Raw genomic sequence first — 27,237 nt, 5'->3', positions numbered from 1 at the left:
ATGCGTGATTGGCCAAGACTCAGTTACTGTTACAGGTGCATACTCCTAAATTAGATTTTCGATCTTGTCTGCCTATGAAACTAGGTTACAGTTCGTCCACAAGAACTCAAATATAGAAATACACAGTCCTTCTCCGGCCATATTTAGTTTGCTTTAACACTGTGTAAGACAGAGAAATATATGGAAACTGTACATAGGCAGTGAACAATTAGATTGAAGGTTAACTCGAATAACTGAACTCTGTAAGATTGGCCTCAGTAGACGATAAACTGCTATTTATGAAGATCCTAATTCTTTTTAGAACAGGAGAGTTGGAAGTCTTTCCATGATGGAATAAATCAAAATTACATGTTTTGCGGTGCCACAAACTGGGAGAGAATACCAATGATACCAAGTATTAGGTCACATATGACCCTCGGCATATTATTTAATCTTTCTTGCCTTCAGTTTTCTCATCTGGAAAATGAGTTGTGTGAGGTTTAGAGAGAATGTATGTAATGAAGTTAGAAATAGCACTTATTAGGTTCTCAACAAATGTTAGCAATTACTTCCTGTTAATTAAAAAGAATCGTTGGAGGAATGAATTAAAAATAGAATTTTGGGAGCATTAATTGTAAATAAAGCATGTCTTAAAAACTCAATGTTTTAATAAGGCAGACAAACTTACCAGTACACCAAATTACTGAGTGACTATAAAAACCCAGGCCAAATTCAGTCCAATCCCAAGGGAAAGCCAGCACTTAATCCTACCCTGCCACCTGCTGGCCCGTGACAGACCAAAAATAACTATCTAGAAGTTCCAATTTCTCACTAAGTGTAAATAGTGGTAGAAATTAAGTTTATCTTAGACAAGTGATTAGGGCATGAGTCTTCAAGTATTTTTATAGTGAACCACAGTATGAGAATCCTTATGTGTGATAGCCACAGTGATTTTTATTGACAACATTGATGAGTAGAGATGGTTTTGTTAAGCATCTCAGTAATCCTTATGTGTGAGTGCCACAGTAAGTTGTATTGATAACATTGATGAGTAGAGCTGATTTTATTAAGCATCTTATTATTATTTATGGTTCAAATATGAATCAAGGGCAGGCAGGGTGCAGTGGCTGACACCTGTAATCCCAGAACTTTGGGAGGCTGAGGCAGGCAGATCACCTGAGTCCAGGAGTTCGAGACCAGCCTGGGTACCATGGCAAAACTCTGTCTCTACTAAAAATGTAAAAAATTAGCCAGGCATGGTGGCATGTGCCCGTGGTCCCAGCACCTCGGGGGACTGAGGCGGGAGGATGGCTTGAGCCCAGGAGTTCAAGGCTTCAGTGAGCCCTGATTGTGTCACTGCACTCCTGCCTGGGTGAGGTCCTATCTCAAACAACAGCAACAACAACAACAATGAATCAATGGCATGTGGAAACTTTATTTATTACTATTTTCCCGTTGAATGTTAATTTTCTTAGTTTTATTATGGCTTAATTTTGGTGGTATTCAACTTGAACTGATTCAAATTACATAATTAATTATAATCAGCTTCAATTATTATGATTAATTATAATTTACTAGACTAGAGGTCCCTATGAAACAGAATTGCCTGGTTCTTATTTTGTACTTACAGAATTGGAATATTTTTGGCTAAGGTTTGGGAAGTACCATTTTTTAAAAGCTTTCTATGCTCACAGTGAAGCAGTGAAAAATCACTGTTAAAATTTGACAGCTTTTTTTCATTTATAGTGCTTTAAATCTGTATAAAATCTGAGATAAAATACTAAGCTATTATATAATTTCTTACTAGACATCAGAAAAAAAATTTAAACATTAATAGAATCAGAAAACAGAAAAAAGCAAGCCATTTTAGAGGAACAAAATAATATTCTTGAGATAATTGAATATATTTTTTTCAACACAAATGTAGATAATGCTGAGGAAAAAAAGAGAAAGATACTAGTTTCATTAGAACATAGAATTGAGAGCAGGATGGGAATTTACTTTTTACCTTCATGTCAACCACAAGAGATTAATTTAAATAAAAATTAGAAGAGAAATAAATAGGATATACATTTGTATAACATTTTCTCAGTTTGGGTATATGGCCAGGTAACCTGAATGTTAAAACATGGGTCATTCTTGTTGGAAACTATCACAAGCAAAAAAAAAAAAAAAAAAAACAGAAAAAGAAAAAAGAAAACTCTTTAAAAAGAAGAGCACAGGTGGAAGCTTTTGGAAGCTTTTAAACACAAACTTTTTCAAACAGGAAAAAGTTACTAGATTCTGGTTACTTGATTGTACCTTGAAGGAGTCTGCCTTTATTAAAAACTGTCTGGAGATGAAAAAAATCAACGCTATTATGCAAATGGATGAAAAGACTGGCATATATTACCTCTTCTTAGAAACCATAAAGAAAATGAAAAAGCACATCAGCAAAGTGTTAAGTATTCAAAGATAAAAGCTGATTTGAAAAGTATAGTATGTGTAGTTATTGGTGCTGTGAAATAGAGTTTATATTTAGAGGATAAATTATAAAACCAAATAGTTAACACTATCATATTGAATAAAATCATTTTATTATTTAAATAAAGCAAGAATTCTAAATATTGTCCAGTTACTTTAGTTACAACATGTATAGATCCCAGATAGAACAAATAACAATTGTGTTAGATTTATAGACTTCTAAAATCCTGTATTTCTATATGTGAATATAGATTTTGCTAGCAGATGACATAACTGTGGAATCATCTGATCTGCATATTTAATAGATTACTTATAAACACAGACAAGAAACCAAAATAATGTGAGGGGAAGGAGATCTTTTGATCTGGTACCATGTATTTCTGTTCTTGTAACGTCTTGAAAGCATGTCACCACCATCTTGGTTCAGTTACTTCTCCATAAAAGTAAAAGCAGTAAGAGATTAACCAAAGCCTGAATTCAAAGTAAATGCCAAAAAAGTTTCTTACAGCAGTGTAAAAATTGTGACAGTGAAAAGAAATAACCTGACTGAAGTTTGAAATGCTACAGTTTTGAGGTAAAGGATGTTATGGCAAACTGAAAATAATCTTCCCTTAAAAAAATAAAGTCCCTTCTTGTTCATTGATATCTAGGAAACTGAAATCTGGTTCTGGTAATAATAATAATATAATTACTATTAAAAATGTGAAGGTCAGAGATATGACAGTACCACAATTTATGTACATAAAGAAAACATTGATTTCGACAGGAAGATTTCCAACAAGTATTACAGAGCACTCCATACTCGTTGTGCATTCTTTAAACTTCATGGTAAAAAAAAAAAAAAAGGTGAAACTCTTTTTGTAAACTTTCTTTTGAGACAGCGTTTCCCTCTGTCACCCAGGCTGGAGTGCAGTAGTGCTATCATAGCTCACTATAACCTTGAACTTCTCAGCTCAAGTGATCCTCCCACCTTAGCCTCCTGAGTAGCTAAGACTACAGGTGTGCATCACCACACTTGGCAAATTTTTTAAAATTCTTTTTTGTTTTTGAGATGGGGTTTCACTCCTGTTGCCCAGCCTGGAGTAGAATGGCGCAATCATGGCTTAACGCAACCTCCGCCTCCCGAGTTCAAGCTATCCTCCTGCCTCAGCCTCACAAGTAGCTGGGATTACAGGCATGTGCCATCATGCCCAGCTAATTTTGTATTTTTAGTAGAGATGGGGTTTCTCCATGTTGGTCAGGCTGTTCTCGAACTCCCGACCCCAGATGATCCACCTGCCTTGGCCTCCCAAACTGCTGGGATTACAGGCGTGAGCCACCACGCCTGGCCTAATTTTTAAATTTTTTTGTAGAGATGGGTTCACGCCAGGAGTTCAAGAGCTCAGGCAGCTCTTGAACTCCTGGCCTGAACAATCCTTCTGCCTTAGCCTCCCAAAGTGTTGGGATTACAGGTGTGAGCCACCGCCTGACGGTTTATAAACTATTGAAAATTTTGTATAATCCAAGAATTATACAATTACCTTTTAGCTGTTGGAACATTGTTGAAACATTGAAATGGACATTTACTCAGGTTAATTTTGAGACCCTTGTAAAATACATGATATAGAAGTCCAGTTGAGGCTATCCTGCTACTAATACTCAATTAGAGGCAGTAAACAATGTTCTTTTATAAATTATTGATATTTTAACAGATAAATTGTCTAGATAATATGTAAAATGCTAGTCAAAGTTATATTTTTGAAAACATCAATATTTAAATGTATTTGCTCAGTACCAATTTGGCATGACTTTTTGTTGTAAACATTTTATATTTTAAATCATTTTTATTAAAAAAAATACACCTAATGACTTTGGAATGTGATATAGAGTTCTTGTGACTAAAATTTGAATTTTCCACTATTTTATATTAACAATTTGATTTATATAGCAAACAAAATGACTTTTATGAAGAATTTTGTTTTGTTCTCTGAGTATTCCCTGTTCTTACTTCTTGGATATGAGGCCTTATTTTCCTATTATTGGGGGGGGGAAATATAATTTTTCCTTGAACCTCATAAAATTGTAGTTAGAACAGAACCCAGTGACAAAAGACAGATTAAAAAGAGCAAAATGAACAAGTTTAGTAATGTGTGCAGTGTACATCACATGAGAGTAACTTTAATGGAAAGTAACTCAAAGCAGTGGGTGAGAACTCTGGCTTATATAACAGCTTCAACAAAGGACAATGCACTTGTAGAGAAATGACAGGAAAAAGGAAAACAGTTTTGGGTTTCCAAATGTGGGAAGCCGTGGAAGGTAAATGTATGCAAAGAAACTAATAGAGTAAGATTAGTTTGCAGATTCCTCTGGTGCTGTCTCTGGGCTGCTATGACAACTAGAATTGTTTCCAGTAAAGGACAATTTATATCCTCTGTTTAAGCAAAGTGGGAGGATAGGAAGAGCTCTTCCTGTGTTTGTTGCTTCTTAATTGTCTTTAGCTAAAAAATAATTTTTTATCAAAGAGGCATATTTTGGGGTTACATATTCTGTTTTATTTTTTCCACTATAGAAAGCTACGTAAAACAAGTGTAGAATCTACTGAACTATTATTAGGCATATATCCTCATACCTATCACCTAGGTCAAGAAATAGAACTGTGCCTTCCATTCCATAATTCTTTGAGCATTTATTTATTTTCTGGCACTTCAAGATATTCCAGCTTATCTTGTACTTTCTTTGTGTCAGCCCTGGAATTAGCTGTTTCTTCAAAGAGCTCTAGATCATTTGAGTGGAAAAAAATGGTCTTTATAAACTGAGATCTGGGCAATGATTGTGCTCATCACTACCATTATTATCTTGCTAAATCAGATAATCTTTTAAAAAAGTTTTAAAGTACTGAAAGAATGTAATGATCTTTTCAGAGTTTTTGAGACGTGCAATTTGAATAATTATGATGATAAACTGTTGCAAACTTACAAATAGAAACTAAGCGATGGATAATATTAGATGGGGTATCAATGTATGATGAACTACAAGTATTACTTTTTTTTTTTTTTTTTTGAGATGGAGTCTCTCTCTTGTCGCCCAGGCTGGAGTGCAATGGTGCGATCTCGGCTCACTGCAACCTCCACTTCTCGGGTTCAAGCAATTTTCTTGCGTCAGCCTCCTGAGTAGCTAGGATTACAGGCACGTGCCATCACACGTGGCTAATTTTTGTATTTTTAGTAGAGACGGGGTTTCACTATGTTGGCCAGGCTGGTGGTCTTGAACTCCTGACCTCAGGTGATCCACCTGCCTTCGCCTCCCAAAGTGCTGGGATTACAAGCATAACTCACTACGCCTGGCCAAATATTACATTTTCTCCCTAAATTTTAGTATGGACCCTCCCTCCGCTACTGGAGTATTGTCTCTATTTGTATTAATAGCAGTAGTTACCAGGCACATTTCCAAATTTTTTTTTTTTAAGTTCTTTAGGATCTTTGTGAATATTGGTTGGCAGTGGAGAATATAGAGCCTTAAAACGTGTTAAAACGTGTTTAATGTCCTCAGTATCACAATTGGAAGCCTATCTAGGGGTCATTTCTACAGAAAACAAGGTATTGGAGCAACTAAGCATAGAAACCATCATAAAGCTGTCATTTTAAGTGATCAATATATTAACTATTTTCATCACAAATTATTAAATCCTAATGACTTTGGAATGTGATATTGAGTTCTTGTGACTAAAATTTGAATTTTCCACTATTTTATGTTAACAATTTGATTTATATAACACACAAAATGACTTCTATGAAGAATTTTGTTTTGTTCTCTGAGTATTCCCTGTTCTTATTTCTTGGATATGAGGCTTTATTTTGCTAAGAATATTGATAACGATTTTTTTGAAGGCTTATTTTGCTTTCTGCATTATTTACTAGTTTTGGCTTAAAACTTTTAAGTTAAAGGATTTCCTAAAATATTTGTTGGTCTTTGGTTATTCTCTCGCATTTAAGAATAAGGCTGATTAGAAATGAGTGAATGGAGGGCTTATTAACTGATAAGTTTCACTAAAGAGCAAGGGGGTGGTTAGTGACTTGCCATTTATTTGACAACTGCCAAAATGTCTTTTTTCTTTTACTCTTTTTTTTTTTTTTTGAGACAGAGTCTGGCTCTGTCACCCAGGCTGGAGTGCAGTGGCAGTGTCAGGACTCACTGCAGCCTTGACTTCTGTAGGCTCAAGTGATCTTCCTGCCTCGGCCCCCTAGTTTCTGGGACTAAGGTGTGTGCCACCGAGCTTCGCTAATTTTTTTGAATTTTGGTACCGACAGGGTCTCACTATGTTGCCCAGGCTGGTCTTGAACTTCCAGGCTCAAGCAATCCTCCCACCTTGGCCTTGGAAAGTGCTGAGATTATAGCTGTGAGCCACCATGCCTGCTTCCTAGAGGTTATTATATTGAGATCTTTCTCTTGGGCATTCAGTTTTCCTAGAGTTGAACCTTCCAGTTTCTTGCCTCGGGTGCATACATGCCTGATTCCTACAGTTTTAGGAAAAAAGTGAGTTATAGCTGAGGGCCTTATTGTTCTGTGAGTATGCATATGTGGTATACATATGTAGTAAAGTACACATCACATAAAATTTATCACTTTAGCCATTTGTAAGTATACAATTCAGTTGCATTAAATACATTCTCATTGTTGTGCAACCAATTGGCAGAACTCTTTTCATCTTGCCAAACTGGAACTCTGTACTGATTAAACAGTAACCCCCTCATTGGCCTCTCCCTGAGTCCCTGGCAACCACCATTCTACTTTCTCTCTCTATCATTTTGACAACTCTAAATACCTCACGTAAATAGAACCATATATAGTATTTGTCCTTTTGTGACTGGCTTATTTCACTTAGCTTAATATTCTTAAGGTTTATCCACGTTGTGGCATGTGTCAGAAATTCCTTCTTTTTGAAGGCTGAATAATATTCCATTTTATGTATTTATTATGTTTTGTTTACTCATTTATCAGTTGACAGACACTTGGGCTGCTTCCATCTTTTAGCGATTGTGAATAGTGCTGTGGTGAACACGGTGTGCAAATATCTGAGACCCTGCTTTCTTTTATTTTGGCTACACACACCCAGAAGTGAAAATGCTGGTGTGGAGTTCTGTTTTTAATTTTTTGAGGATGTATATATACTTTTATATAATCGCTCCTTATTGAGCTTTACTGTCTACCACATCTAGTGTCCCTGAGTGTGGAAATTCACTAGTTCACCTCCTGTCCTCACTCCCTTCCGGTAAGCCATGCCCTGTTTGGAGGATGGACATAGAGTTGAGAGTACTGATCTGGATATGTGGAGTTGGAAAGGGAATTTGAGGGCCCAAAATTCTGCCTGTGAACTTTGAACTCAATTTTCCAATTTCCTTTGCCACAACTGAGCTCTCCCACCCCATCTGGTGTTTTCCTGGAGGCTGTAGGTAAATGTGTCAAAAAAACTCAATTCATTGAAAGCCAGTTCACTTAAATGGCCAACTTGCAATAACTTTTCTATTACCTCCTTTTTTTTTTTGATGGAGTTTCACTCTTTGGCCCAGGCTGTAGTGAAGTGGGGTGATCCTGGCTCACTATAACCTCCGCCCCAGGGTTCAAGCGATTCTCCTGCCTCAGTCTCCAGAGTAGCTGGGATTATAGGTGTGTGCCACGATGCCTGGCTAATTTTTATATTTTTAGTAGAGACAAGGTTTCACCATATTGGCCAGGCTAGTCTCGAACTCCTGACCTCAGGTGATCCACTCATCTCGACCTCCCAAATTGCTGGAATTACAGGTGTGAGCCACTGTGCCCAGCCTCTATTACCTACTTCTTTACGTTAGTTATCATTTTGTCTCCATAATAGCATTTTAAGGTAAATTCAGTTTGATTCCGTTCCAGTTTCCTTGCTGTTGCAGCTAGAGTCTGAGGGGTCCAGAGGAAAAGGAAAACCTAGAGGGGCATTAGAAGAATATAGAATATTTATTTTTATTCCTGAGGAAGTACAAACGCCGTGGATGAAAATCAGAGGTCATTAGCTGTTTACTTTTGGGCAAATCTTTTGACTGGTTGGTCCGAAATGTGCAAAACGAGGGTCAAAATTTTCATTCACACTTTGTACGTGGGTACACACACACTCAGGAACGCTTCGCAAAGTTGAACTTGGAGTAAATGTGTCAACACCCCTTAAAGGTTCAGCGTATGACGTCACCATAGTAACAACAACAGTGCGCATGCGTCTTTTTAAAGAGCCGGCGTGCTCCCGGCGTCGCTCAGTCCGCCCCCGTTTCCCCAGACTGCTCCTCCCTGCAGGAGCCAATTCGCCAGTCACAGCCCTCCTTTTCATTGACGTCGTTGGCGCGTGCCCCGGTTTCAAAAGCTCGGGGGCGGGCTTTTGGGTTCGCGCATGCGCCTCTGTGCATGTTTCCCATGCTGTTTCCGCGATCCTGGCCCTAGGTGTCTCGTGTCTGGGGGTGAACCGAGATTTTGCCGCCACCGCCGCAATGGGGAAAACTGCCGACTCTCCGGGTTCGGGAGCCCGACCCGACCCGGTGCGGAGCTTCAATCGCTGGAAGAAAAAACACAGCCACAGGCAGAACAAAAAGAAGCAGTTGAGGAAGCAACTGAAGAAACCCGAATGGCAAGTCGAGCGCGAGGGTATCAGCCACCTCATGCAGAACTATGACAAGGTGAGGCCGGCGCTGGGGAGGGAGCTCGGGCCGGCCAGCAGCTGGGCGGCGTGTCACTGCGGCGAGGGGTTGCAGAATGGAGGCGGCGGATCTGTCACCGGGACCCTGCCGGGAATGGGAGGTCACGCCGGGTGCCACAGCTCAAACCTCTGCACCGTCCTGGCCACTCTTCTGCTTGCCACACTGTTCCTAAAAAAATGATAGAAATGCGGCGGTACCTAAGGGTAGGGAAACTAATCCTGTAATAGCTACAGTCATATCCATAGTAATAATACTGATGACAATAATGGTAATAATGACACCTGCATTTTAAAGCAGTCACCATGTGCTTACAGTAATTGTTTGACTTGATCTGAGGTATGGATATTAATAATCCTACTTAATAGGTAGGAGAATTGAGGTTCTAAGAGGAATGAAACTTGTCCGAATCTCTCACGCTTAGTAGGTGGTGTGAAATTGGAAGCTAGATCTATGTCTTTCTAATCCCAAAGCCTTTGCTTTTAACCATGAAGCCAGACTGCATACCTCAACATCATCTATGCTCCTTCCTGTGCCCACCTCGTTTCTCCACAGGCTTCATGTCCGTATCCAAGAATTAGCCTAGAAAAGCTGGACCACTGGTCTGTTTCTGTCACATATCATCCTCATATTGTAGCTGTTGTTCCCAGATGAGTATACCTGTAACGATCACTTTGACCTCCTGACTTCTTCCCCAAACTCCAGGCTCCACAGGTCTGTCGATTCCTTTTTTCCCTTTCTCTAAATCCCATGTTTGTTGGCCTTGACCCACATCATTCAGCTTCTCAGCCCCCTTCTAGTGCAGTACAATCAGGGATTTAATAGATGGAACATTCTTGGAATTAAAGTTGCCATTGTAACAAATTACTGCAAACTTGGTGGCTTAAAACAACAGAGATCTTGAGGTCAGGAGTTCGAGACCAGCCTGACCAACATGGTGAAACCCCCGTCTCTACTAAAAATACAAAAAAATTAGCCAGGCGTAGTGGCAGGCGCCTGTAATCCTAGCTACTCAGGAGGCTGAGGCAAGAGAATCGCTTGAACCCAAGAAATGGAGGTTGCAGTGAGCTGAGATCGCGCCATTATACTCCAGCTGGGGTGACATGAGTGAGACTCTGTCTCAAAACAAAAAAACAACAAAACCCAACAACAACAGAGACTTACTGTATCACAGTTCCAGAGGCCACACATCTGAAGTCAGTTTCACTAGGCCAAAATCAAGGTGTCAGCAGGGACATGCTCCCTCCAGAGGTTCTAGGGGAGACTCTGTTTCTTGCCTCTTGTAGTTTCTGGTGGATGCTGGCATTCCTTGGCTTGTGGCTGCATAATTCCAGTCTCTGCCTTCTCCTGTGTCAGTCTACCTGTGTTCCTCTGTTATAAGGACGCTTGTGATTGCGTTTAGGGCCTACACACATAATCCGGGATAATCACCCCATCTCAAAATCTTTAATCACATCTGAAAAGTCACTTTTGCCATATAAGGTAACATTCATACCTTCCAGAGATTAATACATGGACATAAATTGGTATCATTTTTAGCCTGTCATATCCTAGCTCCACCATCTCAGCAGACCATAGAGCTAGAAACCTAGGAGCAGTCTTAGGTACTTCTCTCTTACCTACTCTTATAACCAGTCCGTCACACTGGTGATCTGTTCTGCTTAAATTTTTCAAATGCTTCTTCATCCTACTGCATTGTCTTCAGCCCCCATCATCTCTTGTCTGGATTACTATAGTAAATTTTGCTTTGGACGGGGATCAGCAAGCTTTGTCTGTAAATGATAGTGAATGTTTTCAGCTTTGTAGTCATAAGGGTGGAACTACTTACTCAATCGTGCCCTTGTAATACAAAAGCTGCCATAGAAATACTTAAATGAATGGGTGTTGTTTTCCAGTAAAACTTTAATTAGTGAAACAGGTGGCTGATAGGATTTGGCCCCTGGGCCTTAAACCTTTCTGATTTATCCTCTATACTTCTGCCAGAATGATTCTTTCCAAGATGAAGATCTAATCATTTTACTCCTGATTAGAACCCTTCCTTGGTTCACAGTTACTTTTAGAAAAATTGTCAAATTCAGTGTGTCAACAAGAAATACAACTCTTCAGTCTGCTGAAGAGTAAGTTATTTGTGGTCAGGCTGACCTGGTTTAAATCTCACTCTCTTCGGGTATTGGCTAGTCAGGTTTCTTCACCCCTCTAAGTCTCAGTTTCTTCTTTCAAAAAACAGAAGTTATTAGCCACCCAGAGTGTTGTAAGGCCCAAATGAGATAATGTGTATACACCAAGCGGTACATGGTAGGCATATATGAAGGAACAGCTTGCAGTTTTGTGAGTTGTCCATGCTTCTTGTGCTTCTCATCCTGGTACTTGACGTTTCCACTGCGTGCAGTGAGCGGACACGTCTGCCCACTCTAAGGAAAGGTACTCTTCCTTCAAGATTTAGTGCAAACCCGTCTTCATCACCTCCCCTGGCTGAGTTAGGGCTACTGTGCATCTGTAGCATTTTGTAGAAACCTTTATGACAACATTTATCAACTGTCTGTGATGATTGACTTCTTTAACTTTTTTTTTTTGCCAGATACTTTTTTATTTAAAATATTAATGAAATAAATGATTCATACAAAATACTATGATATACGTGTGACACTTAAAGGCTGATGAAACAATTATGTGCCTGCCAAATAGCTGAAGAAATAGACAACTAAATATTACAATGAAACGTTTCTTATCCTAACAAAATGGCAAACCAGCATAGGCAGCTGGATTCCTCCCTCAGCTCTGGGGAAATTTTAGAACTCAAAATAAAATTACAGACAAAATTAATGTAATAGACAAGGGGAGTACATAGGAATATGCCAGAATGCTATAGTACTTGTTAATTAGGCAAAGCAATTTAAATGGGTCTTAAGTCTATTATAAGAGCAAATGGAGAAAATATTGTATAAACAGAATAAGAACACTAAATTTATGCAATAGAAAGTATAAATGAAGAAAAGAAATGCAAGGAAAGTATAAAAAATGAAAAAAAATACTTTTAAATGATAGTAGTATTAGGTCCTAAAATAATAGAAATTGCAATAAATATAAATGGATTAATCTGGTCAATTAAAGTGAGAGACTCTAAGATTTTATTTAAAATATCTAACAACATATTCTTTGCAAGAGAAAATATGAAGATATAAAAAGAAGAAAGCACATATTAACAACAACTTTGAAGTCCACACTGTGATGCCATTAATTACATCTCCTTCCCCCAGAGGTATTAATTACTCCAAATTTTGTGTCTGTTATTTCAGAATTAGTTTACTATTACTATGTAACAAATTATCACAAGCTTAGTGGCTTAAAACAACATACACATATTATCTCACAGTTTATGTGTGTCAGGGTTATGGGCATGGCTTAGCTGGGTCCTCTGTTCACAGCTTGACAAGGCTGCAATTAAGATTAAGATTGGCTGAGCTGTGTTCTCATCAAAGGCATAACAGGGAAAGATCTAATTCCAGATACCATAGATTGTTAGCAGAATTCCTCGTCATGTGGTTATAGGATTTAGGTTTCTGTTTTCTTACTGGTCATTGGCTTGGGGACACTTCCAGCTTTTGAGAGTCCTTTGCCACATAGGTTTTGCCATAGACTTACAACATCACAACATGTCAACTTACTTCGGGGTCAGTAGGAGAATGTTTCACTTCTGTCTGTGAATACAGAAGAATGACATTGCACTGCCTTTGCAATAACTTCATTAACTTTTTTAAAAAAACTCTCCTACTAGACCATGAACCTTTCAAGATCAGCAACCAGTGATGTGCTCATCTTTGCACTCCCTAGAGTCTGATAGCACAGTGCTTGTCCTTGAGTAGGTGCTCAGTCAGTGTTTAGATGTTGTTTGCTGTAAGACTAGACCTTTCCCAGGCAGCTTTGCTCTGATTGGCAGCATTGGATTATTCTTTTTTTGTTTCTTGTTTCAGTAGTAATTGTGAACATTCATCAAACTTATGCGTGCTGGCTTTCCATATACTCACCACAAATAACCCTGTGAAATTGTTCCCATTATACAGGTGAGACAACTTTAAGGCACAGCAAGGTTAAATGATTTGTGTAAGGTTAAACAGCTAAGTGAAAAAGGCGTTCTAACCCAGGTAGTCTGATACCAGTGCAGCAAACCACTATCCTTTACTGTGTTGCATTTATTTAAATCCCATTTATTTCACTGTTGAAGGAGCAGCTTTCCCCCCCGCTAAGCATTGTTCTGTTTTACTTCTTTAATTTTAGAACTATTTTCTCAAGATTTGGTTGAGAAATAAATGCAGTGTGAAATCAATTGTCAAGGTTAGCAATACTAGGATATAATTATTTGAATAGCAGGTTTATCATTCTCTAGGTAACCAAGGTGCAGGCCTTCACTATGTGGCTCCTCCGGTGGTAGCATTGTACATAAAACTTACTACATCGCCATGGTACACAGGTGGTGCTCAGTAGCCTCACTGGTGAACTACTGAACAATTTGACAGGCACTTGTCTAGGCGGGTGTGAGTATACAGGTAAAAAATATATGCCCAAGTCCCTAGGGAACCTGGGTTTGCTATAGTGTGAGGGGTTGCTATAGTGTGACACATGTTATATTAGTACGTATAAAATGTTATAATCAGTGCTGTGGAGTTAGAGGATGGTGTAATTAGGGGAAGTTGAATTATCCTGTACGGAGCTCCTGCTGGTCAGATGCATTACAAAAAACAGGCTTCCTCGGGGTATGCTGCCCTTCTTCCTGGTGGTTGCAACCTCAGGCCTGGCTTGGGGAGCTGGTGTGGGCTGGATTTCAAGCCCTGCATCTTATTCGTAGCAGATTTCATTGTGCAGTGTACAAACTGTCCAGTGGTTTACAGTTGCCAAGAATGGAGCTAAGCTTTTTTAAAAATCAGAGTTCATCAGATAGAAAAGATGGGCAAGGATGTTCTAGGTGGAGGGAACACGGGGAAATACAGAGAGGTGAAAATGCGTGGCATTCTTTGAGGGAGGAAATGCTCCTTGGAGTGTTGCATGCATTCCTGAGTTAGCTTCAGATGGGTTCGAGAAGGAGGTTGGACTGTGATGACATTGGAGGCTGCAGCAGGCAGTATAATGGCTTCTGAAAGTGTTCACATCCTAATACCTGGCACCTGTGAATATGTTAGATGGCAAGGGGTAATTAAGTTTGCTAATCAGCTGACCTGAAAGTAGGGTGATTATCCTGGATTGGGTGGGCCCAAGGTAATCACAGGTGTCCTTAGGTGTGGAAGAGGGAGGCAGAAGAGTCAGTGTCGGAGTGATGTGATGTGAAAAAGACTTGGAGTCTGTTGCTGACTTTAAAGACAGAAGAGGGTCACCACCTAGGAATGTGGGCAGCCTCTAGAAGCTGGAAAAGGCGGGGAAATGGACTCTCCTCTAGAGTCATCAGAAAATAAATGCAGCCCTGCTGACACCTTGATTTTAGCCAAGCGAAACCCATTGTGGACTTTTGACCTCCAGAGCTCGAAGGTAATCTGTTTGCGTTGGTTTAAGCCACTGTTTGTGGTAATTTGTTACAGTAACAGTAGGAACTTTATACAGAGGCCACACTCAATCTGGAAGCCATGGGAAGTATGTTGCGGGACTCTGTATAGAGAATATATCCGAGCTGTAAAGGTTGGAGGGTAAGAGATCAGGTTGGAGACTATTGGTAGAGTCTAGGTCTTGAGTCCTTTGAGAGGCAGATGACAAAATGGGACTGGGTGAACTGGAGCTTTAGGGGTTGCAGGTGCAGGAGGGGGAATGTCTATGAAGGCTGAGGGAGAGGGAACAGGAGGAGGGAGGGAAAGGAGAGAAGGATGGAAGGAGAAGCAGGTAGGAAGAGTCTCAGACTGCAGCACAGTTCCAAGTAAACCTTCAGCCAGTCTGATGGGGAGTCACTGATCCAAAGTTGTCCATCAGAGGAATCCCCGGGCCTGCAGTAGTACTGCTGAGCCCCGCCACTGACTAGGAGCAGCCCCGGGGCGGGGGAAGCATGGCTTTTTCATGGTGAGTCTAGAGAGGCCCAGCTGGCATTGTCAGTCAACTATACTTCTCACAGCAGGAGGGTGGTGTATTTCTAAGGGGTGGTGTGTGTTGGAGGGGCTGCTGGAAAACTAGGGATTGAAGCTCAGAAATGTTGAGCTAGCTGTGTTAGTTCAGCAGCTGTTTTCACTATTGCTGTAGGATTCTTTGCACCTGGGATTCATTTAGACTAATCAGCTGTACTGTATAGAAACTGCATTCAAATCCTGATTTTTTTTTTAATCAGAATTTTGTCTGGTGTAGTTGAGGCAGTTTGCTGTTCTTGACTGCAATAGGTGGAGCATTCTAGGAAGTTTTAATGCTTTTTTCACCAGGCATTATTCACTTTAGCGAGAAATACGCATTACTAGAGAATTGTGAGAAGTATAAGAGGATGGTCAAATGTCACCCTTTTCTCCTTCTCCCCTTACCAACTTTTCCAATAGCCGTGGGAAGCCTTTAATAAGGACCATCCCTGAAATATCTCTTCACTGAATTCAGAAGAATAGCGAGACAGATTTGTAGACTGAGTATGAGTATTATGAAGATGGAAGTGATTTTTTCCCCCCTAAGAAAGGGATAAAGGCAAGGGGAAAAGAGTTATTTTTCTGAGGTGGAGTCTCGCTCTGTGGCCCAGGCATACAGTGGCACTGTCTCTGCTCACTGCAACCTCCGCCTCTTGGGTTCAAGCGATTCTTCTGTCTCAGTCTCTCAAGTAGCTGGGATTACAAGCATGCGCTACTGTGCCTGGCTAATTTTTGTAATTTTAGTAGAGACGTTTAAAAATTTAGAGATATTTTTAGGGTTTCGCCATGTTGGCCAGGCTGGTCTTGAACTCCTGACCCCAGGTGATCCGCCTGCCTTAGCCTCCCAAAGTGTTGGGATTACAGGTGTGAGCCACCGCGCCAGGCTGGGTTATTTTGTTTGTAGGAACCATAGCCATCTCCTGCTGTGGCTGCTATGTAGTCCTTGGAATATAACAGAATATCTAGAGCAGGGTCAGCAAACTCTTTTTCTGTAAAGGGCTGGATAGTCTGTGTTAGGCTTTGTGGTCCATACAGTCTCTGCAACAACTACATAGACAATAAGTAAATGATTTATTGTAGCTGTGCTCCAATAAAACTTTACTTACTAAAATAGGCAGCAAATTGGATTTGGCCTGTGGGCTGTAGTTCGCTGGGCCCTATTTTAGAACATCAGCAGAATCAAAATTTCCTTTTCTTCGTCTTCTTTTAAAGAATATGGCGCCTGAAATCCCAGCACTTTGGGAGGCCGAGGCGAGCGGATCATGAGGTCAGGAGATCGAGACCATCCTGGCTAACACGGTGAAACCCCGACTGTACTAAAAATACAAAAAAATTAGCCGGGCGTGGTGGCAGGCGCCTGTAGTCCCAGCTACTCTGGAGGCTGAGGCAGGAGAATGGCGTGAACCCGTGAGGCGGAGCTTGCAGTGAGCCAAGTTTGCGCCACTGCACTCCAGCCTGGGCGACAGAGCGAGACTCCGTCTGAAAAACAAACAAGTTATATAGTTTTCTATTGTAATGCTTGATGGAAGAGTGCTGGAGAAGTTTCATTCCCTCCAGGAGGTTAACTGACTTTAGGAAGACAGATGTGCTGTGCAATGTTTTGTTTGAGGAGCTCATTTTGCCCCTACTGTGTCTCTTGCTGGGGATTGAAGAGTGTGTTGGCAGTCTGCCTCCTTCTGTAGGCATTCCATTCCCTTTGAAAACAGTTTTTTAGCTGACAATACCACGAATGCAGGGGTGGACCACACCTACTTTTAATGCCTTGTTTGGAAGATTATCTTCTGATTGAGGTTCCTTGCTGGAACAGTATGTTATTTGAGTAAACCATTCTTGTAATGCTGGTACACTGATTCTGCCTCCTTTCCAGTGATATCTGAAATTATTTGTAGGGATTAAGACAATGTTTTAATATTTGTATTTTCAGCATTTGAGGGCACATAGTAAACCCTGCTTGGGCTATGTTAAGAATCATAGAAAAGATGTGTAGATTGTAAAATGCAATACAACTGTCATCCCTTTACTGCCTAGAGTGTAATTTAAATAAATTAACCATATAAATGCAGCTTTTTCCTTTTGCAAATCATGAATAATTTGGCAGCATATTTCCAGAAATGAGCAGTAGTTCCTGCCTTCAGCATCTGTAATAAAATAATTCTCCTGCGCAGCTGAAATTCAGAAAATTGGGTTTGTGCTAATAAAGAACGTCAGTAATGAATATTTGAATAATGTAAAGTTAGAGAGCAAAATGTTACTTATTGTGGCTTCAAAGCATGACAGACATTTCCCCCGATTATTTTAAAATAATACTCCTTCAATAACCCCAAAATGAATAGTTATCAGGTTGGATTTCATAGGCCACTGATTTATGGTTAAAACTTTGAAAGGATTGTGCTAACAAGAAATATTTCTCCAACTTATTTCACTCTTTTTTCCAAATTGTGTGTATAGAACTATTTTCATTGTGATCTGTGGTTTATAGTAATTTTGTCCTTATTTCTTAAATTGATATCCCTTGAGGGATGATAGGAAGTATATTTTCTTCCTAAAATTGATGTGGTTGATGCTTTACTATGTTCAACATTTTGGAGGTTGGATAGTAATATGTGTGCTGTGTGTGCGTCTGTGTGTTTTGGGTGACCTTTTTTTCCTTACCAATTGAAATGCTTACAAATGTATATTCGATTCAGGGATAGCCTCTTCAGGTCATATTTCCTTTCAGAAGGAATGATGGCTTTTAATGAGAAGTGATGATTGAATTCAACCCTGCATTACCAAGGATGAGCTAGGCAGTACAATGTGGAGAAAAAATGGCTGTGTTATGAAACAAATGAATTACCCAGATTCCTTTTTCTTTTTTTTCCAGATAAATGTAAATGAAATTACAAGATTTTCAGATTTTCCCTTGTCCAAAAAAACACTGAAAGGTAGGTATATGGTGATCGTGGGATGTGTTATTGGATTTCTTGGCATTTTTGATAAATGGGAGAAGATTTAGAGAGTTTAGCTTGAAAAATCTTATTTTGGCAAATTTTGATACCATGAAAATCAATGAAAATAAGCAATATTCAAGTTTTAACACTATGTTATTCTCTTTCTTTCTGGACTGATGAAAAGAAAAACGAGATTCCAGCAGCCTCTGAATAAAATGAAATCTAATTGTGTTAGTTAAAATAAGCAAGGGAACAAACCAAGATGGGACACCCTTTGTATCTGTTTGCTAGGGCTGAGATGACAAAGTATCAGACTGGGTGTCTTAACAGAGACTGATTTTCTCACAGTTCTGGAAGTTGGAAGTTTGGGATCAAGGTGTTGGCAGCATTGGTTTCCTCTTAAGGCAAAATAAGGGAAGGATTTGTTCCAGGCCTCCTTGGCTTGCGGATGGCTGCGCTCTTGCTGCCTTTTTATTTTTGGATAAATAAAAATTGTATATATTTGGCCAGGTGCGGTGGCTCATGCCTGTAATTCCAGCACTTTGGAAGGCCAAGGCGGGTGGATCACAGGGTCAGGAGTTCAAGACCATCATGGCCAACATGGGGAAACCCATCTCTACTAAAAATACAAAAATTAGCTGGGTGTAGTGGCGGGCACCTGTAATCCCAGCTACAGGCTGAGGCAGGGGAATTGCTTGAACCTGGGAGGCAGGTTCGTGCCACTGTACTCCAGCCTGGGCGACAGAGTGAGAGACTGTCTCAAAAAAAAAAAAAAATTGTATATATTCACAGTGTCTGACATGCTTTGAAATATGTATATTTCATATACATATACATACGTGGAATGGCTAAATCAAGCCAATTATGTATGTGCTAATATTACCTCATCCTTTTGTGGTTAGAACTCTTAAAATCTACTTAGTAATTTTTCTTTTTTCAGTATGTTGTAATTATAGCCACCATGATATATAATCTCTCTCTCTTTTTTTTTTTGAAGACAGGGTCTTGCGCTGTCACCCAGGGTGCAGTGCAGTTGTGTGATCTTAGCTCACTGCAGCCTCAGCCTTCTGGGCTCAAGTAATCCTCCCACCTCAGCCTCTTGAGTAATTGGGACCACAGGCACGTGCCACCATGCCTGGCTAATATTTAAAAATTTTTTGTAGAGATAGGGTTTTGCCATGTTGCCCAGGCTGGTCTTGAACTCCTGAGCTTTAAGCAATCTGCCTGCCTTGGCCTCCCAAAGTGCTGGGATTATAGGCGTGAGCCACCATCCCCAGCCTACGATAGATCTCTTGAACTTCTTCCTCCTAACTGAAATTTTGTATCCTATGATGAACATCTTCCCACTCTCCTTACCAGCTTCTGGTAACTACCATTCTACCTTCTGCTCTTATGAATTTGTCTTTTTTAGATTCTACATATAAGTGAGATTATATGGTATCTTTATTGCTGTGCCTGGTTTATTTCAGTTAACATAAGGTCCTCCAGGTTCATCCATGTTGTAAATAACAGGATTTCCTTTTTAAAGGCTGAGTCATACTCCATTTGTGTGTGTGTATGTGTGTGTGTGTATGTATATAACATATATCACATTTTCTTTACTCATTCATGGACACTTAGGTTGATTTCATATCTTGGGTTCTGTGAATAATGCTGCAATGAGCTTGGGAGCACAAATACTTTTTCAAAGTACTGGTTTTATTAATATATCCTTTGGATTATACCCAGAAGTGGAACAGGTGGATCATAGAATAACTTGTCTCCTCTTCGCTTGGTTTTCCCTCTGTGCATGTGGACTCTTCATGTCTCTGTTCAAGCTTCTTCCCATAAAGACACCGTTTGTATTGGATCAGAGTCCACCCCATGAGGCTCTAACTTAATCACCTCTTTATAGGCCCTGTCTCCAAATATAGTCATGTTCTGAGGTATGGGGCATTAGGGCTTCAACATAGGAATTTTGGGGGACACAACTCACTTAGCCTATAACACCATTCTACAGGGATTTTCTAAAGTATAATCCTTCCCTCCATGTTGCCAGGTTTGCAAGAAGCTCAGTACCGTTTGGTAACTGAGATACAGAAGCAGACCATTGGATTGGCTTTGCAAGGTAAAGATGTACTTGGAGCAGCCAAAACTGGATCTGGCAAGACTTTGGCTTTCCTTGTTCCAGTAAGTACATTGTCATTGGGTTAGACTGTCTGTTATACAATTTTATAACATTCTGTGCCCAGATGCGAATTATATAAAGAGATTTGTATGTTAGATTTCATAATAGATTGGCTAGAATGCAAGCTTCATCAAACAGGAGCCACGTGTGTCTTGTTCTCACCATTTTCCCCAGGTCCTAGCACAGTACCTTGCATGCGGCAGGCACTCAATAACTTAATGAATGAACTATTGTGCTTTGACAAGTCATTACATTCTTGATGGTAGTGGGGTGCTCCAGTATGGCAGGTTAGAGTGGTTCTGCGCTGCAGTAGGACTATTGGAAGACAGTTTCTGCTCTCCGTTGTGAGCCTGCCACTGGCATTTATACTTGCCACTTTGTTTAGGATAGAGCTGAAGTATGCTCAGTTTAAGGAGCTTTAGGCGTTTGTTGAGAATTTTCTGGGACATTGCTATCGGTCTTTTATGGCAGCAAAACAGTAGAGCTTCTTAGGCATTCACTTCCATCTCTGTTATGTTGGTCTCCTAATCTTTCATTCCTATAAAATGACCCAGAAAAATCTCATTTTAGTTTTTGTTCCAAATATTGCAAAAACCACTTTTCTCTTAAATCCTAGTGTCTGTCTATAGCTAGAGAATTCAGTTACTGTATAACTACAGCAGCTGCATGGATGAAAATTTATTTACTTATTTTTATTTTTATTTTTTGAAATGAAGTCATGCCGTGTTGCCCAGGCTGGAGTGCAGTGGTGCAATCTCGGCTCACTGCAACCTCTGCCTCCCAGGTTCATGTGATTCTTTCTGCCTCAGCCTCCCAAGTAGCTGGGATTACAGATGCGGACTACCATGCCAAGCTGATTTTTGTATTTTTAGTGGGTACGGGGTTTCATCACGTTGGCCAGGCTGGTCTTGAACTGACCTCAAGTGATGTACCCACCTCGGCCTCCAAAGTGCTAGGATTATGGGCGTGAGCCACTGCGCCTATCCAAAAGTTTTAGTGTGGTTATTTTGAAAATGATAAATATATTCTTAAGTGTGTTGTAAAGGTCTGTGGGTTGCACATACCTTTCACTGATAGCCAGTTTCCTGATGGCGTGGCTCTGGCAGCAGCTGAACTACCATGGGGTTTCTTTTCCCTTTTGTCTGAGTTGGGGGTGGATGGTTCTGATGGAAGATAAACAAAATCATTTACTTTGGGCCGGATAAAACTGGAGTGGTATGCCTTCTGCTTGGAAGATCCCTTTGATTTGGAGGGGCAAGGTTGAGATGCAGGCCAAAAAGCTGACTTCTGATGACTTACTGAACATCAATTTGCTGTCTTTTTGAGGTGCTGGAAGCCTTATATCGTTTGCAGTGGACCTCAACCGATGGGCTGGGAGTTCTCATAATATCACCTACGAGAGAACTGGCCTATCAGACCTTTGAGGTTCTCCGAAAAGTAGGAAAGAATCATGACTTCTCAGCTGGTCTCATCATTGGTGGAAAGGTTCGTCCTTTTGTCTATGTCCTTCTTTTCCTTCTGTAACCTATACTGAAGTACTGTGGTTGTTGACAGGGAGGCAGCAGAGACTTCATCTAAACAGACTGACCTCCTAGACCAGGGCCTCATGGGGTAGTAGCACCTTGGTATGGTCACTGCTATCTGCGATCTGGTTGCCAATTTTGCAGGCCCAGAAAGTCCATTTTTTTGTCGGGGGATCTGAATTGATTAGCCTGTCTAAGACATATTTACTCTAATCCTGTAAAGTTATTTGTTGATATTCATTGGGAAAGATATTTCCATATATGAACTAGTACCTTTTAATAAGGTATCTATCTAAGAGGTTGAATAATTCAGAGCATTGCTACACCAGCAGCAGAAGAAAGGAAGGTAGATTGTTTGGAGGAATATTTAAGACCTGCTGCTCACTTTTGTTCTTTTGTACAGCACATCTAGAATGCCTGTATCTGCTAGAATCTCCTCTAGACTGTGGGGATAAATACTTGAGTTTTTATGCAAACGTGCACAAAAGAAGAAAGAATAGCATCACAAACCCTCATGTACCTGTTGCCCAAGTTTAACAATGGGCAACATTCTGTTTTTTCCCCCAGCCTTCAGGACTGTGAGAAGTGGTTCTTGTATCAAGGAGAGAACCTCGGCTTTTTTCAGTTCACAAAGTCCAGTCCTGGAGTGGTGTCAGAGTCTGTTCAGTGTCCCTGAGTCCTGAATTAAAGAATGAGAGTGATTCCAGTTTATGTCAGTTCTGATCCAAATAGGAAATCCTGATTTGGAGTATTCATTTGATTATTTTTTTTCTTAGCCTCAAAATCCTGGGTATGAATAAGAATTTAGAACTCTGAGCTCCTTATGTCTTCCCGTAAAGACTTTTTTTAAATTTAGCCCAGAAATGTGGATATGCTGCAGAAATACAAGGGAAAAGTTAGTTTATTTCCAAGAGTATCTAAAATGTTGTGATGAAATGGCACATGCAGGTGGCTTTTATAGCTTTGGTACAGAGGCTGCTGAGAGTGATGTGTCTCTGTAATCAAAATAAATAACTGCTTTCAGGATCTGAAACACGAAGCTGAGAGGATCAACAACATAAATATACTCGTGTGCACACCAGGTCGACTTCTTCAACACATGGATGAAACAGTATCTTTTCATGCTACTGATCTCCAAATGTTAGGTGAGTCAAATGAATTTCTAATTTAAAAAAAAGGCTCAGACTTAGGAGAGAGCCCTTATACATTTTAATGATAGAAATTTTATGTTGGATAAATGTTATGATTCAAAACAAACTTAAAAATTACACATTTTGGCATTTGGGCTCTAAACCCAGAAAGTATAACTAGATTTAAAAAAATCAGAAGAATATATGTACTTTTATATGTGAAATTAGGCACATTAGTATTAGACCGTGCCAAGATTTTTAACACCTGCTTCTAATAACTTGAAAGGTCAAGTTGGCATTTTTTAAAATGAACTTTTTCTTTTTGGCTTGGGAATACTACCTAATGTGTATTTTGAAATCAACTTTATCTTTGAATGTTTTTGATTTATAGGAAAGTTGCAGTGGAGAGTTCCTGCATTATCCTTCCCCTGGTTTCCCCTAATGTTTTTTTTTTGTTTGTTTGTTTGTTTTGAGACAGAGTCTTGCTCTGTTGCCAGGCTGGAGTACAGTGGCACGATCTCAGCTCATGGGTTCAAGTGGTTGTCCTGCCTCAGCCTCCCGATAGCTGGGACTACAGGTGTGCACCACCACGCCCAGCTAATTTTTGTATTTTTAGTAGAGACTGGGTTTCACAATGTTGGCCAGGATGGTCTCGATCTCTTGACCTCGTAATCCACCCACCTTGGCCTCCCAAAGTGCTGAGATTACAGGCCTGAGCCACTGTGCCCGGCCTTCCCTTTGTGTTAATGTCTTACGTGACATGGTACTTTGATCAAAACTAAGGCTAATATTGATACATCATATAAATTCCAGACTTTATTCACGTTTTACCAGTTTTTCTGCTAATGTTCTTTTTCTGTTTTAGGATCCAATCCAGGATACCCCATTGTGTTTAGCCTAATGTGTATTTTAAATATGATAATTCAACTTGCATTTTCCTTTTTCAGTTCTTGACGAAGCAGATAGAATCTTGGACATGGGCTTTGCTGATACCATGAATGCCATTATTGAAAATCTCCCCAAGAAACGTCAGACTTTACTTTTCTCAGCAACACAAACTAAATCTGTAAAGGACCTTGCACGCTTGAGTTTGAAAGACCCTGAGTATGTCTGGGTTCATGAAAAAGCAAAATATAGGTATGTACTCTTTGATTCAATCAAGATAAATGTTTTTTTCTTTTTTAGTTTAGGGATTTGATATTTTAAATATCTGTTTTCTGGGAATTAAGACATTCTATGCGTTATTGGTTATGCAAAGCATAGTAAATATACCAGTTAAAATTACCCAAATTCTTGATATATCTTTAAATGTCAGGGTACTCGAATGTAGCATTTCCCAAAATGTGGTCTGGGAGGGGAACAAATGTTTTTCCATAGATGTTAAGAGGTATTTTACCGTTTACCAACACTACCTCTCCATAAACAGAGAAGGGATGAGATAGCAAATGGTGAGTCAAAGTGAAACAGTTTTATTTCTAGTTCTCAGAACCTTTAATATTTTCATGGACATTGTGATTGTTCAAAGCAGTGGAAGGTGGTTGTAGCTTGCTACATTTACCAAAATTATTTGCGTACGGAATCATCCTTTTTAGCAGGATTATGCAGTACTAATGTGTTATGGAACACATTTTATCAAGCGCATTAGTATTTAGCAAAATACCTTTCTGTCTAAAATTCTAGCAACTATTGTTTTTATCTTGGTCTCACTAAAAAATAGAGCGTAAAGTATGTGTGTTACAGTGAAATATGTAAAGTATGTATGTTTGTGATATACAAGTAGTTGGGGAAATTTTTATTTATCTATTTTTTTGAGACAGGGTCTTGCTCATTCTGTCGCCCAGGCTGGAGTGCAGTTGTTTGATTGTAGCTCACTGTAGCCTTGACCTCCTGGGCTCAAATGATCCTCCTGCTTCAGCTTCCTGAGTAGCTGGGACAAGTGGGGCATACCACCATGCCTGGCTAATTTTAAAATTTTTTGTAGAGTTGAAGTCTTACTACATTGCCCAGGCTGCACAAATTCCTGAGTTCAAGCAATCATCCCACTTTGACCTCCCAAAGTGTTGAGATTACACTCAGGCATGAGCCACTGTGCCCAGCTGGAATATGTTTTAAGTTGTATTTTTATATGACAATTGGAAGCATATGTATTTGGTATGAATCACTGCAGACTTCCAGGAGAAATGTTTTCCAGTGAATATAAGTTGGATTCTTTGTTGAAGATAGCAATGTAAATTCAACTACTATTATTTATATCTTAAATTTTTTATTTCTTCTTGCTCTGAAATGTTAGCCTAAAAAGAAATAGGTTTGGAAAATGAATTGTGTTATCTGGAAATTCCTTAAATAGAGAAAATATGAGTATTCAGGCCCATCTTGACCTTGTGTAATAGATGTCTAGGATTTTAAAAGCCTGAGAAGAGAGAAGCCAGATTCTTTGCTTCTAGGTTATCTTGGGGAATCTGAGTACTGGTATCTTTGACTTTCAAGAACTTGGGAATGGAATAGTAAGATACGTGAGGTATAGCTTTTTCCCTTGGCTTACTTTCGAGTAGACATTGATCTCTTAAAGTGTTGAGATAGCTATGAAAATTTTTGTGACAATTAACAATTAACTTGAAAATATAAAGACTGCCTGTCTAGGATTTTTCAGTTTTCTTTTTTTGCTATTTGCCTCCAGCTTATTTTTAATATTCATCAGACAAATTTTTTAATCATTAGATGTCTCTAAGACCTTTCATAATTTATGCAAGTTAATTTGTACCTATTATTTCCTATCACAAATTTCTGTAGGTAAGAGTTGGTTATTTTCTGTAAATTATAAAGTTCTGGAAAAAAACGACAAAGACTTTGATATTATTTCACAAATGATTTTTGAAACCCAGTCCCATCACTTATAAAAGTGTGGTAGACAAAATTTTCAGAAAAAATTTTGGAAGGCAGACACATATTGACATAATTTATAAAACCTCAGATTATATGATAATGGCTGTGGTTTTCTAATATTCCAAATTTATAGGAAACATAAAAAAGCAGATGCTCTTAGGAATTTTGTCTAATATCAATGTTAGCTTTTCCCCTTTAGTAGCTTATCAGTGTGGTTCATACACCATGAGAGATTATATTCCAGAACATTTTAAATTGTTAGAGAGTATCTACTCTCAAATTGTGAAGGACCCAACAACTAAAGAAAAATCAGATCTTTCCGAAGTTGTAAGCCAGAGCATACTTTAGAAAAAGTATACTAGTGTTTTCATTATGTTGTTATATATAGACAACTGGTATGTCCAATGATCTTATTTTTGAGAGAATATGCCTTTGGGCCATAGCGATTTGCTGTTTTTCAGTGACCAGTTGAATTCTATGGTGGATTATGAAAATCTTCAAATTTGAGATCTATCATGAGTTTATGTTATTAGGTATATACAAATTTAGTATTGCATTGTCAATTTGAAACATTAATCATTATGAAATGCTTCTTTTTTGTGTGTGTGTGCTTATTTTCTGTGTACAGTGTGTCTTTTTTGGATTTGTTTTTTTGCCTTTTTCTTATTGGCTTGGAGGAGCCCTTTAGATAAATTATGTATTTGTAATACGAGTAGCAAAACACTTCCCTACTCCCAGTGTTTTTTTTATTTTATAAAATGTTTCTTTTTATCTTTACTAATTCTTTTTTGCCTTTAAGTCTATTTTTTTTCTCCTTCCTTCCTTCCTTCCTTCCTTCCTTCCTCCCTCCCTCCCTCCCTCCCTCCCTCCCTCCCTCCCTCCCTCTTTTGATGGAGTCTCGCTCTGTTGCCCAGGCTGGAGTGCAGTGGCGTGATCTTGGGTCACTGCAGCCTCTGCCTCTCAGGTTCAAGCAATTTTCCTGCCTCAGCTTCCCAAACAACTGGGATTACAGGTGCTCACCACCGTGCCCACCTACTTTTTATATTTTGAGTAGAGTCAGGGTTTAACCATGTTGGCCAGGCTGGTCTCGAACTCCTAACCCCGGGTGATCCACTTGCTTTGGCTTCCCAGCTACTGCGCCTGGCCAACTTTAAGTCTAGTTTGATATTAGTCTATATATAGCAATTTTCTTTTAGTTAACATTTGCATGGCGAATCCTTTCCCATCCTTTTACTTTCTACATTGTTTACACCCTATGTTTTTAGGTTTGTTTTTGTGAGTAGCATATTTTTAATCTGGTATGATAATTGCTTTTGACAGTTAATTTAATTATTATTTAGGTCCCTTTACTTCTTCCTACCTTTGTGTCTTCATTGTTAAGTATTTTAATTCCACA

General features: G+C 39.4%; 1 protein-coding gene across 3 annotated transcripts in view; it reads left to right on the top strand.

Moving 5' to 3' along the window:
* Positions 1-8,803: 8,803 nt before the first annotated feature.
* The window catches only part of DDX10 (DEAD-box helicase 10), a 292,818-nt gene continuing 274,384 nt past the window's right edge, over positions 8,804-27,237 (top strand). For all 3 annotated transcript variants that reach the window (XM_021926516.2, XM_009187219.4, XM_021926517.2), the window contains exons 1-6: positions 8,804-9,113; positions 18,072-18,132; positions 20,177-20,307; positions 21,632-21,790; positions 22,853-22,973; positions 23,906-24,095. In XM_021926516.2, coding sequence (XP_021782208.2) covers positions 8,928-9,113; positions 18,072-18,132; positions 20,177-20,307; positions 21,632-21,790; positions 22,853-22,973; positions 23,906-24,095 — 848 coding nt within the window. In that variant the 5' untranslated portion in view covers positions 8,804-8,927. The remainder of the gene's footprint in view (positions 9,114-18,071; positions 18,133-20,176; positions 20,308-21,631; positions 21,791-22,852; positions 22,974-23,905; positions 24,096-27,237) is intronic.

Source organism: Papio anubis, chromosome 12, assembly GCF_008728515.1.
Source record: "Papio anubis isolate 15944 chromosome 12, Panubis1.0, whole genome shotgun sequence".
In the NCBI taxonomy this organism is placed as follows: Eukaryota; Metazoa; Chordata; class Mammalia; order Primates; family Cercopithecidae; genus Papio; species Papio anubis.
The sequence above is the reverse complement of the archived record's forward strand: the minus strand, read 5'-3'. Positions and strand labels throughout refer to the sequence as shown.